The sequence below is a fragment of the Amyelois transitella genome, chromosome 3 (assembly GCF_032362555.1).
Source record: "Amyelois transitella isolate CPQ chromosome 3, ilAmyTran1.1, whole genome shotgun sequence".
In the NCBI taxonomy this organism is placed as follows: Eukaryota; Metazoa; Arthropoda; class Insecta; order Lepidoptera; family Pyralidae; genus Amyelois; species Amyelois transitella.
This window is the reverse complement of record NC_083506.1, coordinates 4,977,857-5,002,097: the sequence shown is the minus strand read 5'-3', so window position 1 is coordinate 5,002,097 and position 24,241 is coordinate 4,977,857. Positions and strand designations below refer to the sequence as shown.

General features: G+C 33.6%; 2 protein-coding genes across 10 annotated transcripts in view; one reads left to right on the top strand and one right to left on the bottom strand.

The window, feature by feature from the left end:
• The window catches only part of LOC106138176 (very low-density lipoprotein receptor), a 173,601-nt gene that overhangs the window by 117,758 nt on the left and 31,602 nt on the right, over positions 1–24,241 (top strand). Inside the window, exons 1-2 of one of the 9 annotated variants that reach the window (XM_060952224.1) lie at positions 52–156; positions 9,810–9,989. The exons of 7 other annotated variants lie outside the window; for them this stretch is intronic. In XM_060952224.1, the coding sequence (XP_060808207.1) occupies positions 9,875–9,989 (115 nt within the window). In that variant the 5' untranslated portion in view covers positions 52–156; positions 9,810–9,874. Of the gene's footprint in view, positions 1–51; positions 157–9,809; positions 9,990–24,241 lie in introns of those variants that run through there. One more of the 9 variants, XM_013339239.2, reaches the window with a different exon arrangement.
• On the bottom strand, positions 15,609–23,275 carry LOC132902611 (putative nuclease HARBI1). Its single transcript, XM_060948407.1, has 5 exons — positions 22,727–23,275; positions 22,289–22,485; positions 22,074–22,206; positions 21,738–21,876; positions 15,609–15,742 (listed from the first exon to the last, which is right to left on the bottom strand). Exons 1-5 carry the CDS (start codon positions 22,970–22,972, stop codon positions 15,609–15,611), a joined length of 849 nt encoding a protein of 282 aa, XP_060804390.1. The 5' UTR covers positions 22,973–23,275.

The following is a 24,241-nucleotide window of genomic DNA, read 5'->3' as shown; positions in this document are numbered from 1 at the left end:
GTAGTTCTCCCCGGCATTCGCGTTGCGGCCGTCGGCGCGTCCGCCCGCGCAGTTTCCACTCGTACGCGTATATCATTATCACCAGTATTCACGTGTCAGCTTTTTATTTTATTTACTTGCGTAGTTGGTTCTCATATCGTTATACTTGTGGTGGAGGTTTGTGAATATTTGCAAGTGTTTGTGCGGTTTTTACGGTTCCTTAACGTGCATTGTTAGATTATTTATGCACGATACAAAAATAAGTATTGAATATAACCAAAATTAAATTGGAAATTTTATTTTCAAATACTTGGATTCAGATTTTTGTAATTCTTATTGCTTCTTAATATAATTTTATTACTTTCACAACCTACGCGTGTCTTGACACCTCGATGATGCCTATTTTAAGACAAAGGGTTCATATTGCTACTTTAAATTACTAAATATTTTATTTCACATTTGATAAATTTGATTGTATATCTGTATATTGTTAAATATTTTCTTAAAAGCTAGATAATAATAAGTAATTGGAGAAAACAGCTATCTAATATAAAGTGGTTACCGTCACTTAAGAAGGTAAAAGTAGTTCTAAGTCTATTTAAGACCTATTTATATTCTTATACACAATAGTGGAAAACATGCAAATTCAGAATATAACAACACTAAAAGAAATATTTGTCTTGATAAATTTACCTATTCCCTTTATGTATTTAGCAATCTACTTACGCACATACATATCTCGATCGATGTTATTAGGTATTAATAACCTAATTCGTCTAGTCGCTTTTATTGGCCATGAATGCCTTTAGCCTGTATCGTTGGAGCTTTTATTTATAAGAAAGAACATTGATACACCCACGATAATATGAAATTTTCCTGAAAATATATTCATTTGGGCTAATTTAATTAACGAAATTATTCTTGAATTCTCCTTAGCCGAACGTGTGAGTCAGTTTTAATGAGGCATGCAATATGTCCATATGTTATTTGTCCTGACCAAATTGTTGGTGTTTGCTCTAGGCTTAAAATGCTGGATAATTAAAGATATGGGAAAGACTATTATAAATACTTTTTGTGATTGGAATTTTTCTGTTAAGATTTTTCAGATATAATGAGCAAGTGGAGAGAGAAGATATTTTGTCATAACCGACTCACACCTGAAAAACATATATCTTTAGTTTAATAGAGCAAAGATAACACAACCGTGTACCATTAAATATTTCTATTCTAGTGTAGCGTCTAGAAATGTGGTCTCAAATGTAGTGTAAAAACGATTAATGCGCGCTTTCGATCCGCCTTGCGCCGGGTTTCTATATAAGATTATATCCGAGTACAGGGGACAACTAAAGTTTTATATGCAACTACTTATAACCGAGAACTGCACTCCCGTGGGAATATTAAAAAAAAAAACAGCATTAAATCAGATTTTTTTTCTAAGCGCTGACAACGAGTATTTCTCAATAATACTCTTATGAATCACTGTAAAGCTTCAGGGCCCGGGGTTCACCAACCGACTTTTCCCTCGACGTCCTCAGATTTGATTCATCGTATAGGTAATATAAAGATAATAATAACACATACACAAAAACATACCAATTTAATGTACCTAAGAGATAAGAGAAAGCTTCTGAAACAGAATATAAAATAACTGATCAAATATAGCGAGCTCGCCTCGATTTTTCATAATATTGAACAGATAATACATACGGTGACATACAAAAACAAGCAAAATTGTTTATCTTTAACAACGTTGTAGTCAATATAACTGCTCGATTTGTTACTGCCGTCATATTTCTTTATTTAGAGATGCGATTACATAATTGAAACATGCTTTTGTCGATTTAAACAATTACGGGATACGTTTTACTTTATAGAATTTATATATTGTCGGATAAATAAAATTGCTGCAAAAATAAATAGCCATAAAATTAATACTTCATTAAAAAAAGTGCTCATAATTCCGAATATTCACGCGATCGTGAACTTCAGAAAACAACAAGATTAATTATTTCTTTTGAGAACCTAAGTGGCTAACATCAAAGATTGTGAAATCTGAGCGACCTTCAAAGTTTTGGCCATCTTTTAATTAAAGAAGTTGTGATTAGTCAAAGAGAAAATCTGGTATAATTTGCGCGAGCGAGTGTACCAATCCATCATGCAAGTACATAGATATTATTCGCAAGAAAAGTGCTTCCATGAAATAGTGGGACCATAACTGGATCAGCAACTTTCTTTTTACTACTTTTCTACGCCCTAAGGGTGATCACTTACATATGTGATGGAATCAGATTAAGGCAGTAGTTGATAAAGTGTTTAAATTTACAATAATGTTTAAATTAAATGCGTTGTTAGAACAAAATCGTAATTTTTTGTCATAACAATTATTGTTAAGGCCTGTAAGGAAAGTTAAGTTTTCTTCTTCTATTGTATGATGTTTTTACTCTTTTCTGTCTTTTCTGTGACTTATACTGATGTAAATGGTGAGAATAAACAGAAGAACTGATGAGAGGATTCATCGTCTGAGAGGTTGCAATTCAACTAGAACATTTTACCAAGAACATCTTTTTCTTGTTCTTAAAAAAATTCATCTCTTTTCAAACATAAAAAAAAACAATTATTTTGACTTAGATACGCTTAATTACATAGATTACTTACATACATATCTTACATAGACTGACGCATAAATAAATGAGTCAAATTCACATTTGTTACGGTTGTTAAAAATGTCAACGTGAACATCTAAATAAAAATACCGTTCTCTATAAAACTCTAATTCCTAACAGAGAAAAGTTTTTCTCTCCGTCGCAATCTACCACATTCGCAAACACCATTTTATCTGGGGAATAGGAAAAGTTTTAATTCCACTGTGTTATGAAGAAGGAAGCGGTTGGTGCTTAACTCATGTGTCCTGGGCTGGGTGAAAATGAGGTCAGATTTTAACTGAGTTGCATTTGATTTATTAAAACAATATGTAAACAACTGCTGGTGTACAAAAGTTAGGTTTACAACATTTTAAATTTATTTCCTGTTTGTAGTTTCGACTGTTAGTGTGTTATCGGGTCCCATTCGGAGTGGGTTGTGTACATGTGAATAAACAAGACTTTTTAGACATACGAAAATTGTAAATAAAATCGTGTTCTCGTTTTATTTTCATATAAAAATTCGATCATTCTTTCGACCAAAATTGGTGAACACAATATTTCTAACCGATTTAAGAGAAGATTAAACACTGACTTAAACAATTTAAATATTTGCGTACATGCATGCAGTCACGTCTATATCCCTTACGGAGAAGACATGGACATTAGTATCAGAAAGACTAAAAGGTCACGTTCACGGCTTCATGATGGAAATGAGATTCAAATAGTGACAGGTAGGTAGCCTTTCGCGAGAGAGGAATACCAACTTTATTAGCCTGCTCCCTGAGTCGCCTTTTACGACATTCATGGGAAAGATATGGAGTGGTTTTATGCTGAAGTGCAGGAAATGTTTCCTATTAAAAAATTGCTTAATAAAAATAGAGGACAATATTTTCCCCGCACAAAAACCAGAAAAACGCTCTCCGTCTATTTATAAGCCCTTGAATGTAACAGTTTTTTCGAAGAAATATTTTAAAATAATAGCGATGTCTTTTATACAGATGATACATACTAAATATTCAATCGGTACTACCAAAAAAAGTAAAGCTGGCATAGTTCCCTCAATGTGGGGTAATATTGAATGCAAATGAATGCTCGAAGGGATTTGCATATTGTACAAGCATTGAGTGTTGACAGACCGGCTGACCCGTGGCCTATATTCTCATTTTACGAATGTTTATTTGAGGTATTTAAGGATTTACAGATACGTAAATTCGTTTAAAGATGCAACAACTAGCCACTAAATGCCGTGTGGTTCCCGGTACTTTCGAAGGCAACTAAGATAAAGGCTAATAAACTTGAGATTACTCTTTTATCAATGTTTGCTTACATCCATAAGACACAGTACCTTTTTTATTACATTTGGAAATATGTAACAAGCAATAAGTTAAATATTAGATAATATTTCTAGATAATTTAATATGATATTGTAGGATCATACTAGTATTATTAGAAGTAGTATTAGAAGTGTGCGAATAGAATTTCAGTAAAGTATTTTAATCATTGGGTAGTCTATATCAAATGTAAAGAACTATTTTATTTCTTTCAGACTTGATCCCCAACACTAAAAAATCCTAACTATATTGACCACACAATTGAGGTCTTGAAGTTACATAGATTATAAACTCAATCGATGAGTGTAAAGTCTACTTCATACAAAATTTCGACCTAAACTTATGAATTAGTTATTAAATATTGCAATTAGTCACAGAATGAGAATCCCAATATTACACACAAAGTACTGGAAGACTATAAATCTCTAAATTCATTCTGATATACATGGATCCCACATTAAAAGAGGTGCCTGAAGAGGCTATTTCCCACTAAAATATAATCTAGTCGCATTATTCACAAAATTATTTCTGTTGTTCAAGACCAAGCGATCCCATTTTATGTTCTGACATCGGCTTACTCCGAAACAAAAAGGAGATCATTTAACTTTATTAATTTTCTACTTTTTCCACCTCATTTTCACCTTCAAAGTGATTAATGCGTGTACTCAAATCATGAATTGCTTTTCATCCAAACTTTCCGTTCATACAATTGCGAGGAAATTTTAAAGCGTATTTCACGAAGGCTTCCCATTTTCTTGTAATGAGTCTTACAACCGTTTCGTTAATAAAACAAAACGATGTCTTGAATCTTATTTCTTTTTGTCCCTTAATAGAATTTTTGTGTTTCAAGAGGTTTCTACGGCCGTTCTTTTTCTTTCCTCTTTGATTAAAAATACGTTTTTTTTCACTTTATTTGTTTTCGTAGTCATCATCTTAAAAAAAACCACGTTAAATGTAAGACATAATCGTTTGTTTATCAACACAACAAACAAACAGTTAATAGAAATTACACTTATCATATAAAATTAAAGTTATTTAAGTATAACCTTTGCCCGTGTGTTATTCCATATGTTTGTTAATAATATTTAAGCTTTTTCGTGAACGAATTTATTATACAAACCTTCTTTAATGAATAATCGAATTAAATATTTGTATTAAAGCGATCTCTTAAATGCTGTTTTTCTAAGAAAATCGTTGAAGTACATTAGACAACTGATCAATCGGTCCATTGGAATCGGCTCTGTATTCCTAAGGATTTCGTTAGCTGCCTTCGAACGCTTTGCGTCTCCCAAAGGGGAATTTGCAGGGTAAGGGAAGAAATTAATTAAATCACAGAACTGGGCATTGCATTATTAAATAAATAAGTGAATTAACTTAGATATCAAACCTTATCTAAAATAAGTTTTCATAAATTATTGGAACCTAACTTTTCACTACTTCTTCTAGAAAACGAATTAATTCATACACAAATAGATCTTGAACAATCGCAAATGAGCGTCTGTAATTACAAGAACAGAGGAACCCAATTGGAGTGGATCATCATGTGTTAAATGTATTGATTGAAGTTAGAGTTTTTTTTGATTGATTACACATTTGTAAATATCTGTATCAATTACTTTATACAATCTAACTATACACTTTTGTTTGTTTGAAATACACATGTAATGTACTTATGAGATAAAAATGGAAGAGGCTAATGTTTATTGTAAATCTTTTTTATTTGTAACAACTAATCAACTAACTGATATATTTTGAGTGCCAGTAAAACGTAAACTTACGTGCCGCTATGTCAACTCCATCTGTTTCCATGGATGTCATTATAGGCGACTAAGGGATATTCTTATTAACTTGGGATCCTTCTTTTAGGCGATGGGCTAGCAACATGTCTCTATTTGAATATCATTTCTATTATTAAACCTAACAGCTGAACGGAGCCTGCCATTCTTTGAAGACTGCTGGCTTTGTCTACCCCGTAAGGCATATAGACATCATAATGAATGAAAACATAAAATGAATCGCTTTTGTGTGAACGGTATCCATCTGTTCCTTCGTTATATTGGCTGTCGGTGTGAGCGAGGGATGATGGGCGTGAATTTGACAGAGGTTGTTAATTATATGCCTCTAGCACTGAATTGAGAGTATCTTGCTTAAGACAAATACGACGTACTTCGTTTAACATACGCGCTTTTAATGGCGCCTTAAAAGTAACTCGAAATATTGAGTAGAAATGGCGAAGTTAGGTTTTGCAAACAGTCAAATCAAATGAGAGTATAAATTCAGCATAAATCACATCTTAAAGGATAAAGAACGTGTGCGTGTATGAATTTCTGACCAAATAAAAAAGATCAAGTTTTTCAGAGAAATCAGATTAATGAATAAAACAAAAAAAAAATGTTGCCTATATATATTTGTGCCTTGCATCTCTTAATACGTAATATGTAAGAGTATTTTTTTAGAAAGCATATATTTCAATCTATTATCCTTTAGATTTACAACATTAGGCCTATAAACTTAGGATTTTTACCCGATGGTCTAGCAACTTATCACTATTTGAATCCAACTCAGCTAAACGTGGCTTTTCATACTTTTTGATACTATTGGCTCTGTCTACACCGTACGGGAAATGATGTGAATATTTGTATGTATGTTAAAACATTAATCTTCTATAAACTTCACATAGCTCTATAGAAACTTCTCTCATTTGACGCCATAGCCGCAACCTACTTTATGAAACAAGTTTTTCAGCTCACTCTTCGAAAATTTTCCATTGAATAGTGTTTAATTCAAAATTGGGAAAAGGTTCTCAAGTTTCAAAGTGATTTTCAAATTAACGTGACACGCTGAGGGTTGGTTATTGAAATCGATATTACTTAAAATCAAATGTATGCTTAAGTATAGTTTAGTAAATCGACATTTTAAAATGTATTTATGCTGCAGTAATTTGAATATATTTAGTTTATTTTATAATAAAAATCGTAATTTTGAAAACAATGAGTCGAAGTTATTAACGATGAAGTGACTTCTCTTTTGCGGTTCGATATAGTTTAACTTTTAACCAAACGGCCGAATTTGATAGGAAACCATGTTTATACCAAGGCCGTGATTTAAAAAAGCGCACAGATTTAAATAATATTGGATCATATATTAAATACCAAACAGGAGTTCAGAATAAGGCCGGCATGGCATTGCTTCGTGAATTATTTGCGGCGACATAAATCTGAATGGATATTAAAGTCACACCCGCAAAATTACCTGATTCAAACGTATAATATAACCCTAATTAACACCCATATACGCGTGTTGAATTATTCGAAACATCTCTTTTATAATATACCTGTTTATCTACCGAAACAATCTACATTGAATTAGTTCAAAGTTAACTAGGTAAAGATTTGGGGTAATGAAAGCCTGTCCAGTAAATGGTTCGGGGCTGTGTAGTCGAAGGAATTTTATATAGTAAGCGTTATATAGTATGCAAACAAGTAATCATGTCTAAATCCCTTGCGAGGTAGACAGAGCCAAGTCTCGCAAAGATTGATTGACCACGTTGAGCTGTTTGGCTTAATAATAAAATCGAGATTCAAATAATGACAGGTTGCTAGCACATCGTCTAAAAGAAGAATCTCAAGTTTATAAGCCTAGTCATCATTTAGTCATACTACTGAATGTGGTATTTTCGTCTTTTCAAGACTGCTAGCTCTGTCTACCCCGCAAGACAATTCGTGACTATATGTATTTACATATTTACCCATATTATAAGACTTAATACGTAGGTAATTAACAAACGATGAGCTTGACTGGGCGGTAGATATAATTAGACGCGCAAATTCCTAAGGTAAATTCGGATCGCCACCTTAAAGTGCCTTAGATAATTAACAGATTTAGTTACGTTTCATGATTTAGAATACATGCTACATTGTGATTAGTTTATTAAACAATGTAATTGACTTAATTAACGCAAACTAATTTATATTGCTGGATTATATTTAAAAGTATAATAGCTTAGGTTTTCTTGTTGATAATCCTCAAGACAGCATTTTCTTTTTTAATAATGGTGCTCAGATAAGAATCATCCTTTTCTTATCTAGTAAAATAGTATTTGCATTAAAATCTCACACATACCTCGTCTTCATCACATAGAAAAACAAATAGAATAACCAAAAGTCGCAACTAGAAAGCGATGGCTCATTTAGGTTACTACTTAAAAGGCAAAGACTTGCTTGAGGAAAAAGTAGTCGCGGAGGTTTCAACTGTTAATACGCAGAGATAAGACAAATAATTAAATATATATGAGACAACACATATTGAGTTAGCCTCAAAATGAGTTCGAGACTTGTGAGATAACTTAACAATACCAATATACGTATAACACTAATTTATTTAGAATAGATAAGTACTTATATAGGTAAACAAGATCAGAAAAAGTTCATTTCCCATCATGCCCTGGCCGGAATTCGAACCCTTCTGTGTCATATAGAAGCACAATATTGCTTCGATGGTGTGTGCTGTGACGCAAAAGAGAGTCGAACTATACGGGTTTTGTACTGTATAAAGATTTTGACTTTGAGAAACCATTTTTAATTTCCGCTCGGGAATGCGTCCCGTAAAAAAAGAGGTTAGCGATTTTTTGCTACGACTACTCACAGAAAGATCCGTTTGTTGCGGATCAAAGCAGGCTTTTAAATTTGCTCTGCTGAAAGCCTGCGATGAAGGCTGTGTGTAATGACTGAATATTTTGAATGTAGCTTCCACTTTTTATCCCAATTTGTCAGAATCTCACTATCTATGTGAGTACATCATGTGAAAAGGTTTTGTTATTAATAATTTTATTTATTTATAAGTATTTTAATGAACCTTCAAAGCTACAGCTTGAAATTATTGCTGAAACCATTCTTTGTCAGACGTTTAGGAAAAAGCAAACAAAAAATGCTTTCCTTTAAATACCATGACTAATTCACATATAAATCACGCTTTTAGTTATGATAACAATTAAAAGTAGAGAAACATAACGTATTTTCAATTTTATTTTATGCCTTAGTAACAGACTTGGTGTGTTAACGAATTAATATTTTGTTTGTTTCTGAAAGTTAATTCTTATTTAGTTTACGAGGGCACCAATTATAAAGTATTTTTCTGCTATTCTCTATAGAGTAATAAAACTGAAAAAATATATTTAAATACTCGTTAATAGTTAATTTAAGCTACACTTGATAAAATGCCTTTCCCTAGTATGTTGTACAACATAATTTGCAGTTTCGCTCGCGCGCATAGCTACTTATTTAGTAGTCGCGCTTCGGTTTGATAGTAAGATAGGTAAATTTTTTTCACACCTCTAACATCGATTTATATTTTTTATGTTACTCGAATTACGTACAGCGAGTAGCCAGCTTTATGCTAACAAGAATCTAATCGGAGTAATATTTTATGGCTGTAAAAGTTTCGGAAGCGACCTCCACGAGACAAGGGTACAAGGATTATCCTACCTCCGTATTTCTGTTCCCGAACGATTCATAATTTAACTTTACATTGGACTGTGCCAAATTATTATTGATTACGTGAGTTATTTCTTTGAAGTTAAATAAATATTGATTTGCCATGGTCGTCATAGCATTAGTATCAATATTTAGACATTTATTACTATTGTTTGTCTTAAATTCGATATTGTTGGAAAATATATAAATAATAAGATTGTTTACTGTCTTAATTGCTCCCAAAAAATTATTACACATATCAATAAATAAAACAATTTCTTTCATTGCGCATATCGGAAACAAAAATAAGGAACCGTAAAAATTGAAAAGGAAAAAACAAATTAAGAGCAAATTGATTTAACATTAACAACTCCCATTTATTTTAGATCAAAGATTCTGATGAAGTGTGTGTTTTGAAGTGTAACATCAGTATAATAAAGAAGAAACTAATATGGCAATGTGTCGTGTGGTTTGGCTGACATATTTTCTGCTGGCAAGCACTGAAGGATCCTTGTACGATGACGACTACGACTCTTACACAAGGGCTTACGATTTCAACGGATCAGGTAATTATTTGCAACGTCGTAATTGTTATACTATTTTAACCTCTAGAAAAATTCTTTATAGGTTTTGAAGTTGTGGTTTACTAGAGTTATATATATCACAAACATACATACATACATAAAATCACGCGACTCTCAAACCACCATAATCATGATAAGTTCATGACATCATCAAGAAGAGAAAAAGAAAAGTTCGATTTATTCTTCGTTAGAAACTAGACCACTTAAAGCTCCCAAGCAAATTCAAGCTTAAAACAAAGCCGCGGTCACATCGAACCCAGTTTTCCAATAAACCTCTACTCAGGCTAACTAGTATTGACTTTACTAATCTACCGTACGTGTGTATGCCAATCCCCGGAACAAATATTTAGGGAACGCTCACAACGAAATAATTTACTTATTTACAATAATGCAACCAATTTAAATTGGGTTGTTTAAACGTAACAATGTTACAGCGGAATGTGCATATCAAACCAATTCGACTTTAATGTAATGATTGTCTGAAACCACAACTATTTGAGTAGGTGAATTTAAATGAAATAGTCGAAACATTGTTGACGCAATCGATTGTGAATTAATTATTTACAAAAAATATGAAAGTTACATCTTTCATTCATTACCTTTGTAAATACTGCACAAGTAATAAAGTGCTTCCTGTAATTTTTTTAAAATTAGTGTATTTTGTTGTTTTTTTTTTAAATCTGTTTATCTTTTATTAATACTTACATCGGTAGTCGTGTGGTTTAATGTCTCTCTTAAAAAAGCGTGGCCACTTCAAGATGGGTTCAAATCCTACCTTTACGACTTGTAGGTAACTTTTATATACATATATATAATTATTTATTGTTTCTTAATATGAACAGGTTAAGCCAGCTGACATACTACTCTGTCAAGAAAGTAGCAGGAAAAGATCAATAATACACAAACTGTTTGTTATTCATCCAAATTTATTTTATCACCTTCAAAATATGCTCCTTTAGAAACGATACACTTACGCCAACGAATAATCCAATCATCAAAACATTTTTTAAACGCTGTTTCCGGAATTGAGGTCAGTTCTCGCCGCGAATTCTCTTTTATGTCTTCTACCGATTGAAAACGGGTGCCACGAAGTGGTAATTTGAGTTTAGGAAAAAGAAAAAAGTCGGCTGGAGCCATATCTGGTGAATATGGTGGTTGCTCGATGGTATTTGTTGAGTGTTTGGTTAAAAATTCGTTCACAATGATGGCCTTGTGCGAAGGTGCATTATCATGGTGCAAAATCCAAGAATTTTCTTTCCACAAATCTGGCCTTTTTCATCGGATTTGCTCTCTTAAACGCCGCATAACACTCAAATAATATTCCTTATTTACCGTTTGACCTTCCGGCAAGAATTCCGAGTGCACAACACAGCGATAGTCAAAGAAAACAGTCAACATGACTTTGACTTTTGAACGACTTTGGCGTGGTTTTTTCGGTTTCGGTTCAGTTGGAAGGCGCCACTCCGAAGCTTGTTGACTAGTTTGCATGTCAAACTCGTAAACCCACGTCTCGTCACCAGTAACAATGCGTTTCATGAATGTTGGGTCGGAATTGACTCGTTCTAGCATGTCCTCAGCGACTCTCATGCGATTGAGTTTTTGAAAAAAATTCAGGTCTTTTGGGACTAGCCGAGCGGCAACATGTTTCATACCCAAATTATTAGTTAAAATGGTACGTATCGACTCGTGAGATACAGAAAGTTCGGTGGCTATCTCTCTCAAAGTTGAATGAGGATTTTCAGTCACTATTTCCTTCACTTTTGCGATGTTAACTTCAGTTGCAGACGTTGATGGCCTACCAGAGCGAGGCAAATCTTCCATCACATCTCGAACGCTTTTGAACGCTTTGTATCACTCATAAGCACGAGTTTTTGATAAAGTCGATTCACCGTAAGCCTTCTGTAACATTTTCAGTGACTCCGAACACGATATTCCATTGGCAATGCAAAATTTAAGACAAACTCTTTGTTCGATGTTTTTATCCATTATGAAATTAGCAATACACACTAGATATGATATAACTAAAAATAGCACTGTATTTAATGTAAACAACAGATGCAACTCAAACTCCGCGCCAAAATGGAAAACAGTTGTGCCAATCTAACAACAACAAAAAAAACAAAAATTTGAATTTGGAACCATAAATAAATAATCCATTCCCGATACTTTTCTGACTGAATGTACATATACATAGGTATGCCATAGCAACGGTTACCATGACTAGTTTTGGTTAGGGAAAAATATGAGATTTTTATAGTAAAATATTTTGAATTGATTTCCAAAAATATAGCGATTTTCATTTGATTATTTCTCTTCTCTGTGTTTTCTCTCTCTCTCTTCTCATTCTGTCTTCTGTAGTGTATATTTCCGATCTTTCTACTATACTTTCTATAGACTTATACATTAGTTGATTTATCAACTTGTTCTGAGTTACTAACATGAAAATGATTTCTAATGGATAAGTGAGAACGCATCCTTATTAGGATAATGACGTCAGAATTGTCCAAAGCACCAGGCCGTCAAATGTAATTTCTACTGAAATAGAACTATTCGCATACGTAGAACTGGAATGGTCATCACAAATACAATTTACATGTTATATAGCGGTCGTAAGCTAGATGAGGGTACTCCTAGTAACATGTGCTCCAAATCCCGGTACTGATAACGAATGCACTTGTCGCCTCTACTCGGGAAGTTAGTGTAGCTTTATCTGTGGTAGAGCACGCGTATCCTATTTGGCCTCGATTGCATTTTTAAATATTTTTAAGATTTTTTTTTTTTTAATATATACGGGACAAATTACACAGATTGAGTTAGCCTCGAAGTAAGTTCGAAACTTGTGTTACGAGATACTAACTCAACGATACTATATTTTATAATAAATACTTATATAGATAAACATCCAAGACACAGGCCAATCAGAGAAAGTTCTTTTCTCATCATGCCCTGACCGGGATTCGAACCCGAGACCTCCGGTGACACAGACAAGCGCACTACCGCTGCGCCACAGAGGCAGAATGTTCCATAATTTAAGTATGTGTTCTTTAACTACTTTAGACACTTTAAAGGTGTCCGCTGAAGCTAAAAGCGCGTTACTTCAGTTTATTCAAAACTAGCGAATAGATATATATAAATGGATAGATAAAAACTTTCCTTCGAAAACCCTCTTTCCGTAATTTTAAACAGGACTAAAATATGTCCACTACTTTCCGAGATTAGCGCACTTATGTGTAGCCAGAAGGGATACTTTATAATATGAAGGTATAATATCAATTTACACCCATTCACATTTGTTTTATAATGTAAAGTTGAACAGCTTTTACTAGAAACTATATTATGAAAAATAGCGTTATAAAAATGTACACGAGTTTTAATATTTTTTCGCTACTACAAAATACGAGTTTAAAGTACGCTCTATAACTAGAGTCATTCTAAGGCCTCCACTGCACTGCTGTAATACAATTTGGCTCCTCTGCCATTGCCGTCTTGGGGACAATTTTGTCTAATGCTTGTGCATCTCACGCCATTGTTTAAAATTCCGCGGTACGGCGGCGCGGGTCATGACTTTAATGAAATAAGATTACAGACGCCTGGTTTGGGAACTGAAAATGTTTTTTTTTCAGTCTTGATACTATTGTTGTGCGTTTTGCAGATATTTATAGCATACATACAAATGATCACGTTTTTATGAGATTTGAATACTTAGTGACAGGTTGCCAGACCATCGCCTATATACAAGGAGAATACCAAATTTAAAAGACTTTCTCTTGTATATTTATAGTAAGAAGTGTGTTATGTAGTATTTATAAGTACAATCAAGAGATTTGTTGGGATTGTGGTGTGTCTTTTCTTACCTATCTTGGAAAAGGTATGATTTAAAAATGGGTATTTTATACACATCATTTAGTAGACTATTCTGCATGTAGGTATATTTAACATCGATTTTTTCTTGCCGTGTCAGTAAATGTAGCTGTTATATTTTCGAATTATGTTGAGAGATATTTACAAAATCCCAAAATCCGGCTGTAGGTACTCGTATCAACCACCAATCTATGAAAAAACATAAAGTATGCAGTTTCTAAAAGTTTCCGCAGTATTGATGTCAATAACATATTTCATTTATTTTCATTTTCAAACATTTTATAATCGTATTCGAATATATACGTATCGAATACAAAATAGAATAAAGTAAAAACTAAATATTGTTCGATATGGACGTGCGATTTTACAAAGAGCCTTTGAAAATTCTTTAAGAGGTGTCTTTGTACATGCTCTTTTGAACTGATGTCACGTTCAAACCTAACTACTAAACACAATTTTTTATTCATAAAAATATTACTTTCAATGTCATCTTGGACGAACAAACGCAAACAAATATAATAAAAGGTTTAAACTCATAAAGGAAAACTAAGTAACGTATGTATAAAATTTTATTCTGTTTAAAAAATACTTTGCTCCAGAAGCGATACAGGCAAAAATCATGAATAATATTTTTGACCGCCATGATTTGAGAATGAATTGAAAAAAGGTATAAGTAATTTTTTTAAAGTTACTGCCTTAATAATAATACAAGAAAGTGTAGGTTCTTTCTGCGGTTTTTATTTGATTCTATCAAGTAGGTGATTATAACAGTTTTCGATATGTCTTCAAAATATATCAAAATCGTCTAGTTTGCGTTCACGATTGATATAAGGCTCATCGGTGAATCGTAATCGAAGGTTCTCGAAGCAATTTCACGACTGGCAATTTTTGTCACCATTTCACGTACGAACGACTCGGTGACGTCTACGGATGAGCTTATCGGGCGGTGGCGTATCTTGTAACCACTCGCGCGGTTATACAGCTATGAGGCAGGACTGTAATGTATTTTATTTTGTGCGTGTTCTATCTCACAAGAGATCGAGGGCGTAAAAAACAAATTTTTATTCACTATTATGAAAAATTTAATAAAAATATTGTGTTGTTTTTTGTATACTCTGTATTATACAAAGAAATCAGTATTTTTTTGAAGAAATCAGTGTTTTATTTGAAATGTTTTTATATTTATAACATTTTCCATACAGTAAAGAGCAACTTTCTAAACAGTTTCCAATTTTCACAATAAGGTCAAACATATTAGCATGTCTTTGTTTCAGTGAGTCTTATACAAGACTTTTGATATAATTTCCAGTCATAATAGGACAAAAGACATCTAAAAATGGTTAAACGCCACAATCTTATTCACAATTTTAGCAGAATAATAGGGCTGACATGGTATAGTGTGTGTAGCTATGGCACCAACAGACTAAATAACGTGTGGTGGTGTCCATCGGAAACCTCAAACAAAGCCGTGTACAACTGGCGATAAGCCAGACGATATTTGTTTGAGCTCCATGTACGATGTTGATGGGTAAAATGGACTTTGACGGCCATCTCTTCTCTAGTATTTCGTTGGTAAATGCATCATTCTTATACCGAAACGCGTCTCACCTAAACTCAATTTATTGGCACGTCAAAAAAATATAAGTAAAAATAATTTACAAGATTCTTTCATACAATATTATTAGGAGCACGCTTTAAGAGTAGCTGCTTATAAAGTTATTATTATGCAATACCAGTGTTCTAAGAATCGCAATCGCTTCTGATCCATAACTCAAAGGCGACCTCAACAATACCTTTTCCTTCAAGGTTGATCTCCCACTTGATTAGTGATTCAGCCTCTATCTCAGGGCTGATCCAACTGAACCCTTCGGTCCCTATCACGGGGATTAATTAACAGAACACTGAGGAATAATCTCTTTGTTTTAACAGACGTAGATAGAAATAGATTACGCAAATATACAGTTGAATTTACCTTAGCAACAATAAGCTTTGGAGCAACGAGGTATGAGTAAAACTAATTTGTCATTCACTCGTACGAGTATATACCTGTGCTCAGTTATATTTGACACAATATTAAAATAATTCGTCATATTTTCACAACACATTTTGAAACATGATTAATAGGACTATATGTATAACATACTCAAAATTTTTGTTCAGTAAAATTGGTAATATTCTGTAGCTCTCAAGGATTATCATGAACCTGTTATTTTAAATTTACTACTAAGCTTGTCTACCCCGTAAAAGGTAAGGGATAAAGACGTGATAATATTTATAAATAATAAATAAATAAATATATAGGTACGGGACAGATTACACAGATTGTATCATAAATATCATAATCTTGAAGTTACTTAAGGCTAATCGAAAAAACCTACATTAGACTTGAGTGGCCTATCAGTCTTTTCAAGACTGTTGGCTCTGTCTACCCCGCAAGGAATATAGACGTGATTATATGTATGTATGTATGTATGTAGACTTGAGTCAACATAAGCTCGTTGATCTGTGATTTCTAATAGTTCCCTAAGCATAGCTTAGTAGATGTGAAATTAACAGCAATAATTGACTTATAGGCAGCATTCCAGTACTTAATTGTGCTTAACTTGGATCCGACCCCGGCCATTGTATTTAGGTACCTGATATCTGGCTGGATTAGCAGTGATATATTATTATGCTAGTTAACAAAGGGTGTGGGATTATTACTTTGAATATAGTTATATTAAATGAATTAAGTGAACAGATGTTATATATTAAACGGGTATACCTAATCTAACAAAGCACATTTGTAAAATAAAATAATAGCTATAAGTAAAATAAAAGTACTTACCAAGTTTTATCAATGTAAATTATGTTAAAAATGTTCATAATAGAAATAAATAGAAGGAAAATAAAAGTATCAAACAAATTATTTGATTGTAGGAAGTACCTACGTTTCGTATCTCGACAGATATTTAAACAAATTTATTTAATTATATGTAAATGGGGCAAGTATTTTCTTTTCTTCTTTCCCAGAGCAAACGCAATAAATATTGCTGAGCCGTTGTAAAAGTTAGTTGCCATTAAATTATGCGTACAAATTTCAAATTACCGCCAGAATATTTTGCAAAACCAGAGTTTAATTGAGTCCTAAACAAACGATTAGTATGTTCGGAACGGCTGTCGCGAGGCCTTTGTTCAATTTCATTATAATTACTTGTATTCAGATTGTTGTGCACAATACCATCCAGGATTTGGCCCCAAGGTTGGCGTTAAATATAGCTTAATTGGGTGTTCTAGACAACGCGCTCTAATTGCTTCTATGTATTTATAGATATTAGGAAATTAATAAATATGTGTGTTCCTACACGCGTTGACGTGGTTTATCTAACGAGGTAGATAGAGCAAACAGCCCTGTGAAAAGACTGAAAGGCCACGTTTAAAAATGGAATTGAATTTCAGAATATGTAATGGTTCTACATATTCAATTCATGACAAATCTTATAGCTTCTTTAAGGAATGGTAATCAGTTAAAGCGGAGATAATCCAGGTATTCAAAGTACGTCCCAGTGACCTGTATTAACGCCAGCAAAATCTCACGTAAAACATTAATGAGGAAGTTAGCGAGATAAGCGCTCAAACAAGGATTGAAGCGGGTTCACGGCGAAGAAGCTCCTCGCATTAACATTCCGTTGCAGAGGAGGCAATAATGTGGGTGTAACACGGCGAGCGTTTCACTCGAGCAAATGGCCGCCCGCCTCTGGGGAATACCTTTCACACTACCCACTCGGTTATTGTAGCAGGTTTGTATTAGGTAGAAACCCTACACCGCAATCCCAAAGTAAACGAGGGTCGCTGAACGAGAAAAAATTACGGATTCTTTTGCGAATTTCAATATTCTCGTAGCTCTATACAATTCGGTTTATTGATATTCTCACAAAAGTGCTAATCGATAGAGATGGTTTTCATTGGAGAAAATTTAACTTTTTCTGCCAGGCTGATGGAAAATTTATCGTCGCAACATTGTGCGAGTATAATTTGTCTTTTATTGAGCTGATGTAGTAGGATTCTGGGAACAATCACAGATAGTAGACTTGAATTTATAGGGGGTTGTTGAAGGGCTACGCATTCAGTTGAGCCACGTAGGGCGATGTTATTTGGGGTGCGTTTTGTTTACAAATTGCTCGGCGGCGCGTGCCTCGCTCGGCTCGAATCACCTCAAGATAAAGGGGCTGCTACCCGCCGATAATTTTCTTCAACCTTGTTTTATACGCACGCTGAACGGTGATTTCAGTCGTAAATGGATTGATCCAGTTTACAGCTTCCCTCGAGCCAGAAAAGATGAGATATATCTTCTTTATTTAAAAAATAAATCCTATAGGTTGTTAATGAAATTTATCCGTAAGAATTAAGCCGATTAGAATACGGTTTTTGTGCAACGTGTTGTTTCAGACTCTGAAGCATCCTATCCTAATCCCAAATAATGATATTAATACGAAAGTTAGTTTGTTTGTTACCTTTTCACGCGTTATCTACGTATATATAATAAAGCGCCTGAAGAACATAGTACACCTTTAATCCCGGTGAAAACTATTGTTTCCGTGGGATTTGCGAAAAAACCTGTATTATTTTGTAGGTGACGCTTATTTCGCGTGGGCCAAGCTGGGGGTAAAAGCTGCTATTAAAATTATTTTTTGACTACTACCTGAAATCAACCTATCTTAGGAATTTAGTGTGTGTTATTAGTTGTTAACCGCCCACAAAATAATCTACTCAGAGAATAGACACTTTCACCCAGTGCTAAAAGTAAGTCCTCCTAAAATATTACAAGAACAACTCCTTCGAAGAATAAACACATACATAAAATCACGCCTGCGTTCGAGAAGAGTAGGCAGAGACTACATTTTCCCACTTGCCACGATCTCTGCATTTTTCTTTCTGAATTCATAACCCTCTTCATGCAAACTCGCCGGTTTAGAAAACTCTTGATCTCACAGGAATAAATAAAAGGTTTAAATCCACACTAATAATAAAGAGGAAAGATTTGTATTTTTGTATGTTTGTGTGGAATAAACTCAAAAACTACTGGTCCGATTTTGATAAAATTTGGCACAGATATAGAATAGATCTTCAAAAGTGACATAGGCATAAATTTGTTTTGAAATACTTCAAAATATAAAACACAAAAATATGTCCACCCGTGCGAAGCCGGGGCGGGCCGCTAGTATCAAATAAAGTAATTGACATTTAAAGAATATTAAGTCCAGAACACTAGTATCTGAACTAGGCCTAGCCTATATCTCTGATACCAGTGCCTTCCAAGTGCGAATTATGTATAAATAACAGCATAACATAAATACGAGTAGGTACGGTCGCGTTCATAATTGCAGTCATAGTTCGCAAAACTTTATAGCTTGCAGTCACCGCTATCACTCACACATTCACACAAATAACACAATAAACAACAAGCGGTGAACCGTTGGGTAACGCGCCGTCAAGAAGAGGGTAGTGTAAAAAGTCGACCACGCAGCGGCCGTCGTCCGCTAATCAACACAGCGACACGCCACACAGCGGAGATCCATGGTGGAACAGTACGAAAGTAATGGCTTCATACTGACCAGAATATTTGCGGAACAGTTCGACACATCAGTGGTTACTGTTCGTCGAGTTTGCACCGTGAGGGACTATTCCACAGACAGCCAGCAAGAAAACCGTATTTATCCGAAATAAATAAGCAAAAACATTTAGAATTTGCTCGGCAGTATTTAGATTTTAACTGGAACAAAGCGATATTTACGGACGAAAAGTTCGTTTACGTCATAGCAAAACGGTAGGCTTCATTTATGGCGAAGAAATGCAACTCGGTAAGAAGAAAAAAATATTGTGCCAAATATGGAGTCTGGACGCATATCTGTAAATATGTGGGGCTGGATGAGTGCTGCTGGACCTGGAGAACAGATGTGGATAGCAGGACGCGCTCCTCATTATGTGCAAGTGCTGGAAGAAACCATGTTACCAACTGTGCGGTGTATTTATCCGATTGATGATATGCCAACAATATCATTTGTGCAAGACAACTACCCTGTGCATCGAGTCCATATAGTGCGTGAATAGTTCTGCCAGTTTATATTAAAACTACTACTTAGATAGTATTTTAAGGACAGCTTCAATATCTTTTCTTTATGAAAACGAATAATTAAGCTGTGTAACCTTAATAACAGGAGATAAGTAAATGAGAAGTAAATTAGTATAATATGCTGTATGTTTACCTTTATATAATCATCAATATGTAAAAAAACTATAGGTAAACTGTTTCAATAAAATTTACTAATTTTAATTATTGAATGTTTTATTTTGCTCCCTCTTGTTTAATATTTCTTGCTAATTTCCGTGTTTGAAGACACGGGGATTGTAATTCTTAGATATCAGTTAGTTAGTTAGTCAGTCAGTTACTTAGTTCAAATGGCACCTTGAAACAGTAAAAATTGTCAGTAACAATATTTTTATTTTTTTTTAATAGGCAAAAATTCCTTGAATAACTTCGGAATCCGCTAGTAACTAGATATCTTAGATCTCACTTGCACACGAAGTAATAAAATTGCTACCCAATAACTTTCAAAGGAACCACTACCTATGTTAGGATCGTGTGCAGACAAACTTTCAACCTTATTGAAATGACATAAGTCTGGCAGTCGCAGGCTTCCCTCTAGGTATAGGCAAATCTTATGCAAATAATGAGAGACGATGATATCTCGATCGACAATTATCGGGCCCAGGGACCCAACCACAAGCTTTTGTAAAACAATCTTATTTCAAGGAAGTCTTATTATAAGCTTGTAATAACATTACTCATTTTTGTACCATGACCTCTATCGCGCAATCTTATTTTATTCCTGCTTAGTGTTGCGAAAGAACGAATGATTTATTGACTTTGTCTATTCCCTGCTAAAGGATAAAAAGAAACAGCGCTATAATATAATATATAGCGCCATCCCCTTCAATCGCTCTCAATTGTCGTTCCGTAAAACGCATTACGGTGATAAAAATTTATAATAATATAAGTATAAAAGTTACAGTAAATTATTTACAAGTGTTTATTTACAAAAAAATTAAGGATATTTACGTAACTTATTATGTAATATAGATTAATATCTCAAACGTATGATTTAAAATGTTGATAAATAAGTATGAAACCGAATCTTTATGACGGGGTGAATCGTGAACGGAACGCAAGGACGCACGGCGAAAAAAAAATTTGAAATGCAATCAAACCCAACTCAAGTGTTTTAAACTTTATGTTTGTTTAAGTGGTAAATAAAAAACTTTTTTCGACCGAGCCATAATAGGCGAGTCTATTTTAATTTTATTGTTCATTTTCATATTCGTCTCTTCAGTGTCACCATGGAAATAAAGTGAGTTTTGTACAAAACCAATTTCATGAATAAAACTTTAGTTTTGTGGTTTGAAATAGTTTTTCTAAATAATAAATTTGCCTTATTATGCAGCCGAAGAGTGAATCGCGTCTCAGTGCAGCAGTTGGAGATACTCTGGGAATTTTTACACTCCCATCGAGATATCGCAACGGCATACAATCGCTCTTTACAAGCGAAAGAGTATGCAAAGCGCATGTGGACAGAAATTGGGGAAGTGTTGAATTCGCAGGGAGATGGAGCACACAAAGATTGGAAAGGCTGGTCTAAAGTAAGCTTCTGTTTGTACTTTTATTTAGTCTAAGATAAGCTCTTTTTATTCGCAACTGAATTTTGCAATTCTGAGTAATTTTAATTATTCTTTTTGCAGTATTGGGTTGATTATAAGGCCAAATTAAAATCCAGAGTAAATTAAAATAAAATAAAATAATAAAATAAGTAAATAATTTAAAATAATACATACCAAGGAACCAAGTATTCTCCAAGTTGCTGAGATGTCCCAAATGAGTTTTCAATGGATGATTCGCCCAAATGAAAGAATCATGAGTTGCACCACCATGACTTGCATCTACACTCATTATTTGCATTTCTGCATCACATATCTGTGAAATTAAAGACTGATATAAAGTGCTATAATTTATTAAACATGTAAGATATTTTTCATTTAATAGCAAATGCAATCAATACCTAGAAGAAATAAGTTACCATGTATTTTTATATGTAGAAACTTAGAAATAATAAAGAATTTATATTTTTTTTAACTTGTTTCAATTATGTCTGAAAATATTTACTGACTTACCAATTGAACATTCAAGGAGTGATAATGCTTGCGGCAATAATAACGCTCTTCATGTTCTACTGGACGTATAATTGCCACATGTGAACAATCTATACAACCTAATACTCCGGGTATATGAAATTTGTTGTAAAATCTGCAATGAATTCAATTCAATAAATATATTAAGTAAGTATTCAATAAATTAAGTATTTTAATTATGAAATTAGTTTACATACTCAGTTTTAATTCGGTTGCGGTTTTGCTCAGTTGTAGGAAACTGTATGTATTTTCGCCTTATCTGCGATGAGTTTAAGCATGCAGTAACCTGTGCAATGACTGATGAGACAGTCTGTTGTGCTACAAAATGACCCTCATTATTGCCTATGGGACGTTGATACGATCCAGTTGCATAAAAAGATAATGCAATCAATACCTAGAAGAAATAAAGTTACTATGTAATTTTAAAACAAAAACTACATATCATCATATATCATATATCATTTTAAACTTGTCTTTAACAAAATTATTTAACAAATAAGGCTATAAAAATATGTCAATATCAATATTATTTAAAGGTTATTATAACACACAACTCAACTCAAAAATAATAAGTACTTAACTATAAAAGTTATTGTTTAAAGACTATATGCAATATAAGTGATATGGTAATTTACCTTAGTCTCCACAGACAAGTCTGAAGGCCTTAAGGGTTTCTTCATCAAGGGCTCCAAGTCATCGCATAGGTTACGTGCTAAAACTTTAGATAAACGATATCTTTTTTTAAATTCTTCCTCATCCAAGTCGAAGGGATTACACTCCGCACGAAAACGCATACGACGGCGTTTTCTTGATCTAACCTCTTCGGAGTTAGCAGCTTCGTCGGCTTCCAAGAACTCGAAAATTTCTAAGTCCAAATCCATTGCTAAACAATTGCAGCCACTACCTATAATATTTACGTTCACTTTCTAATAAGCTTTTTATCGAAACAATGTAGATTTACTCACTTATTTAAGCAAATAATAGTAAGTAATGTTGTATCCGTTGCGAAAGAGGAACTTTATTAAGATTGCTAAATTTGACATTAAAACAATAATGCTATAGGCGTAAAGTCACGTCATGGTACCAATTTGAATGAACGAAATAGAGGTGACGTCACCAAAACTATCTGAAAAAGTAATATTAATTTAAGCTTGTTTTAAAGACCTCGTGGTACAAAAAATCGATGTAATATTAAACTAATACTGCTATAAGACGTTGTGGTTGGCCCCCTGTTCGGCCATCGTTGATTACCGTCTCTTTCTGTTTTGTTATGTTATATGTCATAGAATAATAAACTGTTTTACTTAGTAATCATTGGTATTAAAGACCGTATTCATTTGATGGAATATTTATTCTTTTTAAATATGCATGTGTGTGTGTATCTAGTGGAACCACAGTGCACGCTATTTTAACCCGTAAGAATTATAAAACTATGACTGCAGATATGAACGCGATCGTACAAGCCTATAAACAAATTTTTAGTAGGTACCTTTGTAAGGTGAACGTTGTACCTAGTTCAATATTAGCGAAGATTAAAGGTCTGAAAGCGTCAACGTGTACCTACGCGGCGCCATCACATTTTTCATATAAATTAAAAGAAGAAATAGGATATCCCACGCAATTCTTTTTCACTGGATATTCATGTTTAACATGAAAGGTTTAAGAACTGTTTTTGCACAATGTGTCTTCGTTACCAAAATATTTATTTGCGAAATTGCGGCCGAACGGGAAGTAAATGAAAAACTCCCCCTGACGCGATCTACAGAACTAAATGTAGCGATATTAAGCGATTCCCATATTTTGTCACCGTTAATATTAAATAATATATTTACAATTAAGTTTTTTCATCGCTTCTTTATCACTTGCACTTTAGAAGCGATAGGATTAGATTTCATCATTAATTTTATCTTCCTACTTTGAAAATAAAACTGTTTTTCTATTAAGTATTTATCTTTTCATTAGAGAAAAGGCAAAGGTTTTCTGCATCAACATTAATTATCATTTGTGATCAATAATAATACAAAACTGTACTTATAATAAATCAATTCTAAAATGTATTTAATATTACTTTTTATCATTTAAATTACGGTAATATTCGCGCCTGACTGAACAAAAGGGGACTCAACACAGCGGGGGATTTTAATATACAT